Source organism: Carassius carassius, chromosome 5, assembly GCF_963082965.1.
Source record: "Carassius carassius chromosome 5, fCarCar2.1, whole genome shotgun sequence".
NCBI classification, from domain to species: Eukaryota; Metazoa; Chordata; class Actinopteri; order Cypriniformes; family Cyprinidae; genus Carassius; species Carassius carassius.
Window position 1 is genome coordinate 3,770,859 of NC_081759.1, and position 17,388 is coordinate 3,788,246.

General features: G+C 34.8%; 1 protein-coding gene across 5 annotated transcripts in view; it reads right to left on the reverse strand.

Moving 5' to 3' along the window:
* The window catches only part of LOC132140635 (PDZ and LIM domain protein 5-like), a 48,237-nt gene that overhangs the window by 8,992 nt on the left and 21,857 nt on the right, over positions 1-17,388 (reverse strand). The window contains exons 4-9 of one of the 5 annotated variants that reach the window (XM_059549477.1): positions 12,417-12,453; positions 8,987-9,006; positions 7,420-7,440; positions 7,301-7,318; positions 6,960-7,138; positions 6,561-6,600 (exon numbers count right to left, since the gene is read on the reverse strand). In XM_059549477.1, the coding sequence (XP_059405460.1) occupies positions 6,561-6,600; positions 6,960-7,138; positions 7,301-7,318; positions 7,420-7,440; positions 8,987-9,006; positions 12,417-12,453 (315 nt within the window). Of the gene's footprint in view, positions 1-6,560; positions 6,601-6,959; positions 7,139-7,300; positions 7,319-7,419; positions 7,441-8,986; positions 9,007-11,317; positions 11,695-12,416; positions 12,454-17,388 lie in introns of all 5 variants that reach the window. The other 4 variants (XM_059549479.1, XM_059549478.1, XM_059549480.1 and 1 more) reach the window with 4 other exon arrangements.

Genomic DNA, 17,388 nt, shown 5'->3' on the forward strand with positions numbered 1-17,388 from the left:
TGATGTACAGCACTGTGTGATTCAGAATCCAACAAATAATTATTAGAGCGATTGCAGACACACTAGCTGCGTCCCAAATGATGCACTATACACTATGCACTTACACATTATACGTACTCAAGCGTGTAGTGTATGAATTATATAAGGTTATTTTGTCATTCATTATAGGAGTCTGATAGCCCCTCGTAATTAAAACTGTGACAGTTGAGTGCATTGAAGTGTCGAACATTCCACACTTACTTTCTTTGGTTATTTAACTGCATCTTCCGGGTTTTTAAAGTGTACTTTTTCTTTTCGTAATTTTCAGTGAGAACACACTACTTCACCCCAAAATACAGTAAAAACAGTAATATTGTGAAATACTATTGTCATTTCAAATAACTGTTTAATATTTAAATATATATTAAAATGCTATTTATTCCTGTGCTGCAAAGCTGAATTTTCAGCATCATTCCTCCAGTCTTCAGTGTAACATGATCCTCAGAAATCATTCTAATATACTGATTTGCTGCTTAAGAAACATTTCTGCATGATGCATTTGTTCATGATTCTTTGATGAAATGGTAGTGCATGTAGATGAAAAACCACTGAATTTCAGTAACTATTTTACTATAATACTATAAAACGATTCTGTATTAACAATCTGTTTATTATTTGTTGAGAATAATGTAATTACATGTATAGAATAATGCATTATGAAAATGATCCACATCACTCCAGTCCAGGCCATAAATGAAAGTCTTTCGAAGCAAAAAGCTAACAAACAAATCCAGCATTAAGGTGTTTTTCACTTCAAACCGTTGCTTATGTCTAAAATCTGAGTTCTTTATTCATAAAATTGCTTTCTGTTAACTGATGGACTGCGGTGTTGTGGATTACTTGTGGATAATTGTGATGTTTTTTATCAGCTGTTTGGACTCTCATTCTGACGGCACCCATTCACTGCAGAGGATCCATTGGTGAGCAAGTGATGGAATGCTACATTTCTCCAAATCTGTTCTGATGAAGAAACAAACTCATCTACATTGTGGATGGCCTGAGGGTGAGTACATTCTCAGCAAATTTTCTTTTTTGGGTCAACTATAACTTTGATAATTGGATACTGGAAACTGTTTTACATGAAGGTTAAGTAAGCAGTATGCTAGTGCCCCACTGTAAACAGCTGAAGCCACACAGAGCTCACACTCACGCCAAACACAGCTCATTTCTACTGTACCTAGAGTACAGACAGATATGCCATCACAACGCTCATTAAACACACAGCAGGTCTGCTTGTGCTGTCCAGCAGTTTAAATTTAGCGAGGCAGGAAAGGAATATTGATGGACAGGAAGACAGAAGTTTGGCTCTGAGCATCTAGAAATCTTGGGTGGCCGTCACAAACACACACACCGTGCCACCCTGATTCTCTGCCACACAACTGCTCTCCGTCAATCTCTCCTGTCTAATTACAAGCCCCCGGAGACTGAATGTTATGGAAATGCCAGCCATAGAAACCGAAAGGACCACCGTTCAGTTCTGAATCTGGACGCTGATGAGATATTCCACACATTCACAAAAATACAAACAGCCACACTCATACAGTAAATGTCAGAAAAGAAGTTTGTACAGTTTTAAGTGATATAACAACAGATCTAGTGTTGAAAATGAAGTCAGTATTGTGTGTTTGTTTGTGGTTAGAGGATCATTTTAATGTCCCTGCAAACAAGCTTATCCTAAGGTGGGGACTGGACTTAAAAATAATTTGAAGTAATAAAATAACTAAGAATAAATCAACTAAAACTAACAAATGAAAATATAATAAATAATATATAGACATATAAAAAAATGTCATAGAAATGACATTTGCACAACAAAATTACTAAAACTAAAACTATTATGACAAAAACAATCACACACACACACACACACACAAAACAAAAAATCTAAACTCAGTGTTTAAGTCAACTGATTAAAGATACTGGCAAATGCAAAGTATATAATAACTAAATAATAATAATAGTAATAATATATATAATATATATAATTATATATGATATATATTAATTTTACCTTTTTAATAAATTCAGTTCAAATGAATGCATTATATTTTGGATGCATTTAACTGCATTGCTAAACACTAATTCAAATAAATAATATTATTTACAGTGGCAATTATTATTATTTTTTTCAACTGCTCCAAAGTACCATAGTAACACAGCACGGTTGGTAGTTTTTTGTTAGTGAAACTGATAATCCTCCATATTCAGTAAAGGAATAAGAGACATCATGTTAGCTCATTCTTCAATGAAAGGAAAAAAAACAATATAGGATAAAGAAAAATATAACTGATGGTGGCAGTAGGATACAGCACACACAATGGAATCGACTTCATTCTGTGAAGATAACAAACTGAGATCCACACAAACACACACAGAGGCACAGCAGAAGACAGACACAGTAATAAGAGTGATCGTTACTGCTCTCAGCCAATCAGATTCATTACACAGAAAATAATCCAATCAGAGTGGAGCAGCACAGCAGGCTAATCGAATGAGAGAGGAGCAATCGGCAAACAAACAGGAAGTTCTCCATCACACACATCCATGAGCAGAGGAAATCTGTCAGTGTGAACCTGATCACAGTAATCTAAACCCATTTATCATTATACATATATACTGTATGTAGACATATAGACATAGATATACATATAGACATAGATAGATAGATAGATAGATAGATAGATAGATAGATAGATAGATAGATAGATAGATAGATAGATAGATAGATAGATAGATAGATAGAATTGAACTGTTTCATTTAAAGATTTAACTGTTTAATGTTATTCTTTTGTCCAGTAAGATTTTCCATTGTTGCAGCATATAAAGCATGTTTTGAAAGAAAGGTTATGTCCGTCAGATGAATGAAACCTTCAGAATATATATTCAAAATAACTGTAATGTTACAGTAAGTGCTGCTAAAGTGATGATTCTCATTTTGAAAACGTAAAGTCTTTAAAGATATGTATTGTATTTCAAATCTACAGATACAAAGGGGGGGGGGGGGGTGTTGATAAACACTTAGATGTTTTGCTTCCACTAGTCTGAAAGTAGACACGTTATAGAAGCAAAATAGCCCAAAACTGACCAATGCATGAACAAAACTCACGTTTTATCCGCTAAGAAGGAAGAGTTACTGCTGCTCTCTAGTGACGACAAACTGCAGCAGTTTCATCATGAAATCAAAACTAACCCTTTTAAATTAAAAACATAACGTATAACTGCACATTTCATCTCTCCCTGTCTCTAAAATGTGTGTGGAAAAATACAATGACTAATTATATAATATAATTTCTAATAAAATGTGTTTTATGCTTTTCAACGTTACAAGTTAAATATGCAAATTACAGTATGTTTTATGTTGCCTAGAACTGTGAATTAAAAGAAAAATATTCACAGAATTACTCCTCATTTTTATGAGCATTTTGGAAACACTTCATCATAACAATCTTTACTGGATCTTTGCACTGTAGAGCCACTTTTTAAAAGAGCCACTAGTTTTAGATTGAGCAAGTTTGTGGATCTGGTTAACTTGTCATTATGTGTGCATAACTGATTGGATAAACATCAAGACTTTGGCTTAAAATCAGTAACTGAGAGACATAAACAGATAAAAACACAAATAAGAAAATACACAACAGAAATTCTTCAGAAAATACAAGCCACTTTATTCTATTTTGCTTCATAAGGAAAACTAGGGGAGGAAGATATTAAGTCATTAATTAAAATAAATGGTAAAACATCAAATAAAATTTAGCAGAGTTTAAAAGAATATTCTGGGTTTAAAACTTGCAGAACAGCATCTGTGACAGGCTTGTCGTAAATCTAATTTTATGAAAATAAATATCACATTTACACTTATGCACTTATATTGGAAGTCCATAGAGCACCAAATCATAATTCAAATACACACAGTTTTGAATATATAACAACAATGCATAAACCTGTTAACAATTAAAACTGCATTTAAAACTTGGGTCATGACCATGCAACTAACTAGATACATTTCTGTTCAGAAAAATAATTATTAAGATCTACAAGAATAAAGCACTTTCACAAAAGTATGAGCTGCACATTTCCTCACAGAACACCATAGAAGTGCATTACTGTAAATGCTGCTAGATTTATTGGCCAGGTGAGGTGAATTTTTTATTTTTTTAGTGTTTATTGACAGATGCTCTGTGTAGCTTAACTAGTTTGGAGCCCAAAATGTTCATTTAAATAGGAATCAAAAGAACAAAAGCTGAAACATTACAGAAACAAAATAAGATCCAAGCCACACGTGTAATACAATACTGTAGTGCAACTAATAAACTTCTCTAATAAAAATCGATAAATCCACCAAAACAGAGTTTGAGATGTGCGGTTTGAATTTGACACTTCAAATCTACACAAACACACTTTACAGAGCTCATGTTGATGTTTCTTGTGACGATTCAGATGCTCTCATTTCCGATTAAACTGCAGTTGTATTTTTACAGTCTCTTTTCAGATTCCAACACGGAAACGTCCCAGAGAGACCCACTCACACACACACACACATACACATACACACACACTTTTACACCAGGCTGAGGACGTTAAGGGTTCGAGCAGACACTCCATGGTGCCAGTCTCTGAGTTTATGATATTTAGGTCCAATCTTAGGATTAATCTTCACTACCCTGTTCACAGAGAATGAACCAGAGAGAGAAACAGAAACAAAGACAGTATGAAGAGCTGTAGAAGTGAATGTCTTTAGCACAGAGACTCTGCAAACCATGCAGACAGAAATGCCACTGCACACGAGTTAAATTTACTTCTGTAACTTCCCAAACCAAGCTTTAATGTATTACTCAAATACACAGCACGCACTGTATTGTCATAAATAGCTATTCTTTGGAAAACGAAGCCAAGAAACCTCACACACTATGAATTCACCCACATAAAAAGTTATTAAATGACAACTTCAACGACAAACCATCAACAGTGAAAGGTTACTAGAATAACTCTCAGTTTGGGCCTATGAATAAAATGTAGGTGTATGAGCTCTATAATGTGTCTTACTATATAAGCCATAAATACCTGATATTTGATACTCAGAAAAAAGCCTATGTATAATACATTAGTATTAGTGCTGTCAAACGATTAATCGCGATTAATCGCATCTAAAATAAAGGTTTTTGTTCACATAATATATGTGTGTGTACTGTATATAAATACACACACAAGCATGTATATATTCAAGAAAAATATGTTACGTTTATATATTAAATACACACACACACACACACATTTAAATACATGTCAATATTTTAAAAATGTATGCTGTATGTGTGTGTATTTATATATACATTCTAAATACACACAATAAACACATATACATATATATATATATATATATATATATATATGTGTATACATTATACATGTATACATATACATTTATATATATATATATCATGTAAACAAAAACTTTTATTTTGTATGCAATTAATTGCGATTAATCGTTTGACAGCACTAATTGTAATGCATTATATGTTTTCATAAATAACAAAATAACCAAAGTTAACATGAATATTTTAAGGTGTGTTTGTCATGTGTTTTAGTGCATTACACTTTCTAAATGTGTAACAATGAATAGATAAGAATTATGATGTATTATAACTGCATAAAGTTATTAACGAGATCATACAATGCATTATAAGGTGTCTTACAATGCAAAATTCTACTTTTATAATGCATTATATATAAAGAACTTAAGTAAAGTGTTACCAAAAACTTTTAAATTAATGTAAAACTTTATTTCAACAAACCGCTACATTAAAAAATATATATATATATATTTTTTCATCATGTCATGCTTTAGTGATGGTTATGGCCACAGAATAAGGTTGCAAGAATTACAAACTGAAATAGACAATCAGTTAAAACAGCTCATGTCATATTTAGCTCAAGCTTTTGAGGTTGATAACCAACACTTTCTTTAGGTTAAAGGGATACTGTAGTTCACCCAAAAATGTTAATGTTGGCGACATTTGCTCACCCTCAAGTTGTTCCAAACAAAAGATGATAGACATCGACTTCCACAGTACAGAGTAAATAAATACTATGGAAGTCGATGTGAACTGTACCGTCAACTATTTGGTTCCCAACATTCTTCAAAATATCTTCTTTTGTGTTCAACAGAAAAAGAAACTCATACAGGTTTGGAACAGCTTGAGGGTGAGTAAATTACAGAATTTGTATTTTCAGGCTAACTATCCCTTTAAACACTTCCTTTAACTGCCCTTTTGTTGAGGAATAAATAAAACGACTATTTTGTGCCCTAGTGCTGGAAAGTGTCAGAGATCTGCCCATGCTGGTTAACTAGAGCCAGAGCTTTAACAGAAACACCACCAAATAACAGGCCACGGGACGCCAAACTCACACAGGTAAATAACAGCACAAACACCCTTCAGAGAAAACCTCAACCAATCTTCATCACGAAAACAAAAAAACACACAGCACACACTCCAAAACAGCTGGCGAGCAGAGGAACTTACTTTGTTGTCTTCTTTGCTGATTCAGCCTCCTGTGAGAGATCTGAAAGACATCAACATTATACAGAAAAGATTTAAAACGACATGCTTTCAGTGTGATAGACGACATGTTTAAAAGACATCCTCATCCTCTTGCTTTCTCCCATCTGTTTTTCTCTCTCTCAACTTCAGTTTAAAACATTCATTTAAATCTTTATCTCAAATTCAGTATTGAAGGTTTTCCACACAACGGGTCTAATTCATGAAACATGAGCAGGACAAAATAGTTGAAACAGTGCAACAATGTAACCATTTATGTAAGAATAATTTTCTGAATATTATTATTAAAATAATACAAATGCATATAATAAAATATAAAAATGAATAAAAGAACATTTAAAAAGCAATAAAATAAACTCTCACCGAATTCAGACTCAGTGCCGGTGATTTGGGCCAGGATACGGAACGAGCGGGATTGTGAAGTTCCTGTCCGTGGACGCCAGTCCTCTGTGTCCTCCATGATGCGTTTCCTGCTGGCATCACCGTGAGTCGGGACGTGGTAAAACTCAATGTCTGTCTCTGTGATAGGTTTACGAGGAAGTCTACACACACACACACACACAAATACAATGCTGTCAGTCTCTTTTACATGTAATCATACTGCATATCAAATGCACAATTCAACAAAAATATCAAACAGCATAGCATATCAAATGCACAAAGCAACTGAGAAACAAAGGCACTGCTGGTTATTCCCTCTTTACCTGTTCATTGCAGGTTTTCTGAAGGAGGCACAAAAAGGAATAAGAAAGATAACACATTTCAATCATGCATTCTCTTTTAGAAGGGTTTTACTGATGGCACACACGTTTCAGATACTCACTTAAACACAGTTGGAGGACCACTATGAAGAATAAAATTAAAAACTGCCATTACATAATGGAAAGGCTTTTGGAGGCATTTAATTCAAATGTTCCCAAGCAAAAACGCACCGTGGTGAACCATGGTTTCTGCCAAAATACTTAGGTAGCCTGTTACATTTATTGCAAATACTGTAAAACACCTTAATATGAAGCGTTCACAATCGTTCTGTCATTTTTATATTATAGCAGTGACTTATATCGAGTAAGTGTGCGCAGTTTTGCTTTAGAGCTATGGTAGCCTATTGTGACAGCTTGATTACCATGGTAAAACTTTGCAAGGGAACTCATATTCAAGTTAAACTTGGGGGGTGAGTGTATTCAAAGCACCAGAAGCTTCTTTTAAACTTCTCAGGAAAAAAAAAAAGTTAAAACATTTCTGAAGATTAATTCCAAGAAGTTCGTATCTTCACTGATTGTATGGGGACGAAGATCATAAAATCGGCGGAAATACCTCAAATGCCGTCTTTTTGCGCTACCCTAGTCAGTATTTCGGATAAATAGGTAATATTTAACATAAAAGCTGTCGAGTTTTAAAATCCTCCAAAGGAAATTAAACAAATGACTGTATAAACGCATGAGGCCAGAAGATGGCGCTGCTGCACGTGGAACAAAACACACGCGACAGCTTTGAGAAGAAACTCCTGACCACTCGACCACTGCGATACACACGTCACAGAGGGAACTTAACATGCACGGCGTCAAACTCACGTCAACACACTCGTGCGAAACAAACAGAAGAAACAACAAACCAAAACCCAGTTTTGCTTTGCTTTAGTCTGAGTCTGCTCTGGGGAAAAAAAATAAAAACAATAGAACCATCACTAAAAATTCTAATGGTTTCCACTACAAAAACCATTACAGACATAACAAAACATCAACTTTTTACCATTAAAATGGTTTCCTGTAGTGTGTTTTGGGACATATTTCTTTAGGTTTTATTGGTTTTAACAAGCCACCAACAGACGGAGACCAGAGACCCACAGAGACCATTACAGTTTCCATTTAACCAATACAAGTCCCATTATAACAAGCAAAACCATTACAAATTTTGTGATGGTGTCTATTGATTTTCTTCAGCAGGGGTCAGCAGTGCTACACTAAAAAAAAAATATTTCTGTTTACTTTTGGAAAACCATGTGAAAACCATGTGAATCCTAGCAGGCTACATAAACATGGTGATCATTAAGTACATCATTCATATTAAAATACTGTGATATCACCATCTGATACTGTACTACGATACCAATCAAAGGAAGAAAAAAAAGTAAACAAGAAAAGTAGGCCTCCCATGGGTTTTGAATATGTACCACATCTTGAGTACAATGTAAATTAGACTACATTAACTACAAGACAAGTAACACTAAAGTTCTTCACAGTGGTAGTTATATTCACAAAGAAAAGCAAAGCACTCTCAAAGTTTAGATGAAGGAAAATTCTTGGGAAAACAATGTTTTCAATACAAATCATGGCAATATTTACAACACACACACACACACACAATGAAAGAAGCATCAGTATGATACTGACTTTGTGGCTGGAGTCATTTGCTGAAAAGAACAGAGGAGAAAAATAACCATTAAACTCATTCAATCATCTCATCACTGGCTAAATATACATAACACTGATCCCGAGGCCCTCTGAGACAGACCAACAGATGGATGAAGCTTGATTTTGAATTATGCAATGATTTTTGACCATAAGCAACAATTTCAAGTTAAAATACCTTGATGGATTTGTTTCTTTCAAACACACAGATTTGTAACTTCACAAGATGTTAGTTGATGAACTGGAGTGGTGTGAATTATTGTGATGTTTTTATCAGCTGTTTGGACTCTCATTCTGACGGCACCCATTCACTGTAGTTGATGCATTTGGTGAGCAAATGCTGAATTTCTCCAAATCTTTTCTGATGAAGAAACAAGGGTGAACTATTCCTTTAAAAACACCATATTGGTCCGACAAAGAGAAAAACTAAATTAATCCAGAGGAATTCTTTCCATTCAAACAAAATACAATATCCAGAACCGGGCACACGCAGGGCTGCATTAAGAAGGAATATGTGTTCTCTACAATTGCCTATAAAAATCATAAAAAAAAACAGGACTGCCACTGATTTGAATCTATAATGTACAGCTGTATGAGGATAATGAGGAGGATTTATCACAGTTTATGAGAGAGGGAGGATAAAAACCATTAGATGAGTGCAAAGTATGACGAGAAGCATTTGGTTCTCATCAGTTTTCTCTCCCACATCTGTAATATTTTCCTCTTTCACTCCTTTTTTCAGACACAGCGTCCAGGCATTTAACAAATAATATGTTTAGAATGAAATGCTAGCATACTGTGCAGAATAAACTGCATATTTTGGCACTCGTAGCAGGTTATAACCCATGAATAATATGTGCACATACTGCAAAAATAGCAGTATGACTAGTATAAGTAGTGTTCCGAACAGTTAACGAGAAGCAGAATGGGTTTATTAGGTGATTAAACTCTAATCTGTGCTGATGGCAGGCTGATATTATGCTGTTAATGTTATTAGCACATAAAAAAACAAACAAAATCACAACAAACATGCTGATTTGATGATGTGAGTCGCAGAATATGCGTGTGCATCAGCACATGTAATGAGAGAGTTCATCTGCGTAATATCAATCAGCACTTTAAAACCATCATTAAAATATGAAACCCACACAAAATACATCTGAGCTTCCCCTGGGGCATTATCCAAGGGAGAGCCCTCAAACACACACACACACACACACACCAAAACACACAACAGATAGCATTACACAGAGCTAAATATACAGGCAAACATCAGAGCCACTGACACCTGCCTATAAACGCACAGAATCTCACATACGTCAATGCGTGAAAAGAGATACTGAGAGATGCTGCCAGTATGAAAGAAAATTCCGGAACATTAGTGGCCTAAAGATCCCCCACAAAAAAATTATTAAAAGTATAATAGCATATAAAGTATAAAAACTATGTATTCATTGAAAATGTACAAGGGTAAAAATTTATATTTGATAGATGTACTTCCTACTTTGGTTGGGTTTAAATGTTGGCATGACTTCTGATAACTCCATATGATGTTGTGCCAAGTATTCAAAACTCACCTGTTGTGTACTTATGGTTTAATCCATACAGCTGAAGTGCATGTTTGGACTTAACCATGTTACAAAAAGGGGGACATCATGGAAATCAACTAAATACAGTTTTAAATTTAAATGTTATGTTTTGTTCTCAGTGACAGAGTCTGCTGTTGGCAATATGAAGATGTTCAAAAAAAGGCGATAGAGTTCAACGGTGCGTTTTGGAAGTAAAAACGTAATCTAAAATCTATGATTTTTAGTGAAAACATCTGAATATTTAAAGATAGACTGAACGTGAGCTCAGAAGTTGTTTTAACTTGTTCTGAACAGTGATATATACGTAGAAAGTTTTAGTAATTGTGTTGTGTCATTCTCATTACTTTTAGCTGAAAAATGCCTAAAAACCGGCTAAAACCATCTAATATACCCAGTAAATCAGCTTATACTGGTTTAAGATGCTTTTTGTACCAGAGAAGCCACAAAAGCAACACTGATTTGTTTACATCATTTACAAAGTTTTATCGCATGTCTAGTTTAAGAATTCCCTTCTATTGTAAGTGCACAGCCTTGTCTCTTTGTCCTTACATAGTTTTTTGAAAATATTTTCTGAATATTTTTTTAAAGATATTTTCTGAAACATTTATGGAGAAAACAAACTGGAAATATGCTTCCAGAACCCAGCCCACTGAAAAAGCAGTTGTCACGTTTTGAGTTGAGCTCTATGTTGGGTGGAGCACTGAAGTGTCAATCAATCTCTTACCCATTCATGTGAAAGCTTTCACCCTGGCTTTCTAGCAGGCCCCGCCTCTGGCCCATGGCAACCTCACAAGCATTCTCATTGGAGTAGAGATTGATGGGTGTGTTATACACTGAAGGGCGGGGCACCGCCGGTAGATGATTGGGTGAGCCATCAGTAGGAGTGGGCGGAGCCTGTGGATTAGGGTTTTGAGCTGAGGAGGCGGGTGCAAAAGCAGACACAGCGGACGGAATAGAAGCTATGTGTGATGACCCTGCCCCTGCAAACGGGCGGGCACTCCTATTGGAGGATGAAGTGATGTGGGTGAAGTTTGTGATGTCAGAGGAAGATGGAATGGAGGTTGTCATGGAAACGGGTTTGATGATTTCCACGGAATAATCCTAAACATGGAGGAAAGCACATGCAGGACTCAAAACAACAACAGCAACTCAAAATCAAGGCAACAACAAATGGATTATACAATAGAAGCTACACCACTGGAGACCTAAATAATATGTGTCAGTATGTTCAGAATGGAATACTAGCTGACCACTTACTAAATACAGTATATATTGTTTTAGAAAAAAGTATGCAGGACAGAACGGATTATGCCATGATAAATATTTTGGTCATATGACTATAGCTTGAATGCAATGCAGTTCACTTTGGATAAAATGGTCTGCCAAATGTACAAATGTAAATGCAATGCATAAATGTAAATAATCATATCTATCAGGGATTATAACTGGACAAGTAACTTTCTACATTAAACATGCCTCTTAATGAGGAACGTGCATATCATGTGACACCGAAGTAGCACACTGTTTCACAATATATATATATATATATATATATATATATATATATATATATATATATATATATTAATAATAAATGTTCGGTAAGCATTGTTCTAGTATTCTATTCTGAACACCACAACCTAAATGCAGCATGTGACTTTTAGCAATTCAAGACAGCACACTTATGTTTGCTACAAACATGCACAACTATAACTCATGCATACATATAGAGCTGTGTGTCTGTCTCAGAGGGGAATAATGACATATACACAATACTCCAGTTGTGAGCTCTGGCTGGCTGTATGTGTGTATAAAGCTCATACCTTTGGTGCCACATCTGGTTTTGGAAGACTGGAAGCTCTGTTGGAACACAAGCAATGGACAAAAGCATTAATGAATCTGCTGTGACCACATCTAGAGCTGAAGGTGGCAGAACACAGGGAACATCTAAATGTGGTTTGCTGTAAAATCATAGGCCTGTATTAATAATGCCACGGAGCGACCGCATGGAAGTTTGCAGAGTGGTTCTGAATTTGTTTCGCCTGCAGGGGAGACAGAATTATGTTTGGATCCTATAAAGAAACCAGGTTTGGTTTTAAACTAGTGGTGGACAAAAATTTGGAATAATTATGAAGTCTCTTATACTCAGCAAGCCTGTAATTATTCGATCAAAAATACAGTAAAAACAGAAATAATATGAAATGTTAAAGAAGTATTTTCTATTTGAATATTTTTTCAAATGTAATTTAATCCTGTGATACAAAGATTAGTTTTCAGGATCATTCCTCCAGTCTTCAGTGTCACATGATCCTTCAGAAATCATTCTAATATGCTGATTTGCTGCTCAGCTATTAATAATGATTCTTATTATTCTTATCAATTTAGAAAACAGTTACTAAAACGGTTTAATATTTTTGAGGAAACTGACACATTTTTTCAGGATTCTTTAATGAATAGAATATTCAAAAGAACAACATTAATTTGTAACATTTTAAATGACTTTATTGTGGCTTTTGAATGGTTGTGTTTGATTTTTTTTTTTTTTATGAAGCCGCACAACATTAAAAACATGAAATGTTTTTTTGCGAAGCTAATCAGCATACTAGAATGGTTTCTGACGGATCATATAACACTGCATCATATTACATTTTAAAATATATTCAACAGAAAAGTGTTATTTTAAGTTGCAATAATATTTCACAATAATGTTTCTGTATTTGTGATCAAATATATGCAGCCTTGGTGAGCAGAAGAGACTTCTTTTTTAAAACCATTTAAAAACTCTCAATCATTCCAAACTTCTGACTGGTAGTGTATGACATGGTGTGTTATTAAACTCAAACAATGCTTTGACAGTAAGCGATACTGTTGCTGTGCATGTGTGTGTGAGGCTAGCAGAGTGCTTGAGTATTAGTTACCATCTCTGAGAATCTGAACTCAAGACCTTCTAGAACAATCTCACACATCTCTTAGTTTTTATTTATTTATGAATCACTTTGACCTTTAAAGATGCTCCTAAAGGGAGGTTTTGTCCGATTTAGCTTCTGGGTACAATTTTGAACCTAAAATACAGTCACAGACATCTTGAAGAGTGTAATATAATAGAAGATGTAAGCATTTGTTCCTACAGTATGTGTCTCATCTTTGTTTCTATGTAAACACACACACACACACACACACACACGTGACCATTGTGAGTTCATGAGAAGGCTGTGTATCCCTCCACGGAGGTCTTTAGACTGAGCTGATCCGTTCAGATGAACATGAGCACTCACACTCAGCAGTTATGAGCTAATACTCTGTTCTTAGTATCACTCAATATAGATCCACAGAAGACCAGCAGAACATCACCAGAGAGAGAGAGAGAGAAAATAGTCTGATTTAATTCATTTAAATTTGTAAACTACATTTTTTTTTCATGAATTGATTTCATGTTCAATGAAATTTGATATACAGTCTTTAAATATCCTTCCTAGCAAAAGTTGGAATAATCATCAGTGTTGTAAGGAGCCAATTTCTTGCATGGAATGAAATAAGCAAGTCAAATGAAATCCAGATATTCAAATACAGAGATGTTAAAAACAATGCCACAGACTAAAACACCTCAAAATGGCTTTGATATACACTACTGTGTATATAAGATTTTTCTTTAAGAAATTAACATTTTTATTCAGCAACAAAGCATTAAAATGATCAAAAGTGACAGTAAAGACATTTATAATGTTACAAAAGAAATTTTCAAGTAAAGTCTATCCTTTTGATCTTTCTATTCATCAAAGCATCCCAAATGTACACAACACAAACGTTTCCACAAAAATCTGTGCTTTCCTGTCAGATCTACACTGTCCTCTCACAATAAATGCATAAAATGCCCATAAATATCACTTTAAAAATAATTAACACGCATCATGTTTATAGATAGATCAAATTATTAAAACATTCTGTCATTCTACAGTATTATAATGTCAAAGAAAGAGAGAGAAAATACACACACACACACACACACACACACACACACAAAATGACAAAAAAAACAGCACAGGCAATAACCTTGCAATGAGAGTAAGTCTTAAATTACATGTGGAACTGTTTATTAAGTTAATAGTATTTAATTGATAAACAAAGAAGGTCATTCTTACATTCATAAACTCCATTTTATTACACTCGAATGAACAGCTCTTTGTGTGTGTGTGTGTGTGTCTGTGTTCGTTCATGTTTAGACAGAAACATACACAATCCCAGCAAACAGGAAATGTTCTCAGAACTTTGGCTTTGGTTTCTTACTTGTCCACCGTGAAGTTTCTGTGATATTCTGGTCTGAAGCACAAGTTCCTCCTTTAGAGCAAGTCTGTGGGATTTCTACTACTACTATTATCCACTATGTGAATACCATCTGATCACTTACATTTCTACACATTTACATCTGTAGCACAAACGGTGTACATCTGCCCTAGGGTGCCGTCATCATGATACTCTCTCAGAGCATCTGTTTGACGTCTCATTTATATCTCACACCCTGAGACTGCAGTCTGATGCACGACTTGCTGATTTCCCTTTATTAATAACTAAAACTCTTTCAAACTCCACTGTTCTGCTACAGTGTGTGAATGAACATTTGTGTCTGGGTGAGAAAAAATGGCAAAAACAAGCCGCAGGAACAAAATATCACATCTGTGTTATCTTAATAAGATAGCAGTGAGATAAATGGAGAGCAAAATGAAACTCCTGCTTCTCAGACAAGTCATGTGATTGCATGATAAATGCGATTTCTCTAAATTTATTGAACATTTATTTGCCTGCTGGTGATTGTTTATTTTAATTTGGCATATGCATTCTCTTGCATTGGAAACAAGCCTCCACAAGCTTTCAAGGTTGCATTTACAAGATTTCAAGAGTGTAAATCCACCATTCAGTGCTTTTTTACATAAATCAATACATTTTCTGTCCAACGGTTTACTTAATCTTCACAACTTGGCAACCATGCGCCTGCACTCTCTACATTACAGAAAAGCCCTGATGAGCTGAAAACACCAGCAGACATATCAGCTTTTTTTTTTTTTCCGATTAACGACAATAATTATGATTAATAATTATGATTATATTTTTCTAGCGCAATAATCAAGATAACAATGATTATTTTGCTAAAAAAGAAAAGAAATTGAATCACGAATGGAATGGAAAGGTTCAACTGATGCTAAAGGATCTTGAAGGAACCTTCAATGCCAATAAAGAACCATTATTTTTGAGATTGTATGTAAGATTGTATAGGCTCAAAAATGGCATTAAATTCACTCTTAAAAACTAAGGCTCCAATTACAACCAGAAATGGTTTTCTACAGAACTTTAAATGGTACTGGTAACAACAATCTAGGTACCATTTCTTTAAACAACCCAGAAACCAGTAGACTGATCTGAAAACTATAATGAAACATCCAGAATATTTTTCAAAGTATCGTTTTTTATATATATACTGGATATAATTTGTCATTTTGGACCTATTTACAGCACATGGAAAAGAGCAATTTAGGCAATATATCTCCTTCTAGACCTTTGTTTTCCACGGAATGAAAGAATATTGATTTCTCTGTGACCTATTCCTTTAAGATGCTATGTGGAAATCAGGGATTACTATATCAGTAATTAATCAAGAGAGCAAAAGGACATGAAGGAAGGTCATTATTATATTCTTTTCAAGTTCAAAACCATGTTGATCAGAATAATCTGAGGGTGGAAATTTCATTACGCTTTGAACTCTCTTCCAAATGTTGATTTTTTATCCCGCTGTATCTCGCTGATGGAAAATGGGATGTTATCCAGCTGTGAGATCCTGTGAATGCCGACACACACATTCAGGGATGTGCCGAAGTGCAGGACAGTGTGTGTTGTTCTGGTGAAACTAGCTTCAGCTTACACTTTTAGACAGTTAAGAGCTTAGAATTCACAGAGAGCGAATTAAGAGATAAAAGTGCTTTTTAGGTTTACGGAGTAATTTAATGCTTTGAGAGCAGTCACACACATGGCATACAAATCATGTTCATGTGAGGGCAAACTGACCATCCTACACAGTCCAGAACAGAAGTGCAGGTTTACAACAGCTAAAGGACCTGATTGATTCACACTCTCTTTCTTGTTCACATTAGACATCTGTGCAAACCTGATTCATATACATGTACGTAACCCTGATGCTGCCCGATTTTAAGAGTAACAAATCTGTCTGTTTTCTTGTTTGAGCAAAGAATTGCAGATTGCACCGTCCTAATGCTAGTGTAGTTGCATTGGACAAAACAAATTTTGCTCACACAAGTATATTTTTATTGTATAACAGCTTCCAAAAAAAAAAAAAGAGGATCATTTCTGTACCTTTAATGATTGTTTCCCACCTTGCTGCACTTGCGTTGTTCTTGTTCAAAAAAGGGCTGGCCTACAACATTTTTTTTAATGTTTTCCTATATTATCACCAAATCTTGGATTCAGTCTCTTGCACAGGTTTTGTACTTATTTTTGGAACTGATTGATCTTTGGCGTCCTTGAGCTTATGCACCTCTTTTTCTTTTTGTGAATATTTCCAAAATTATCCTTTTTTTTTCAGTCCAAAACAGAGGTGCATAAGTTCATATTGATGAGGCCTCTGATTAATCAGTTAAAAAAAGAAACACAAAACCTTTGCTAATTGCAAGAAAACAAGTTAATAAAAAACTGACTGCAAGATTTAATGAAAATATAGAGTAATAAGAGATTTACAAGCAAAATTTTAAAGTAATACTAGGTAAATTAGGTGAAGGATTTTCAGCACAG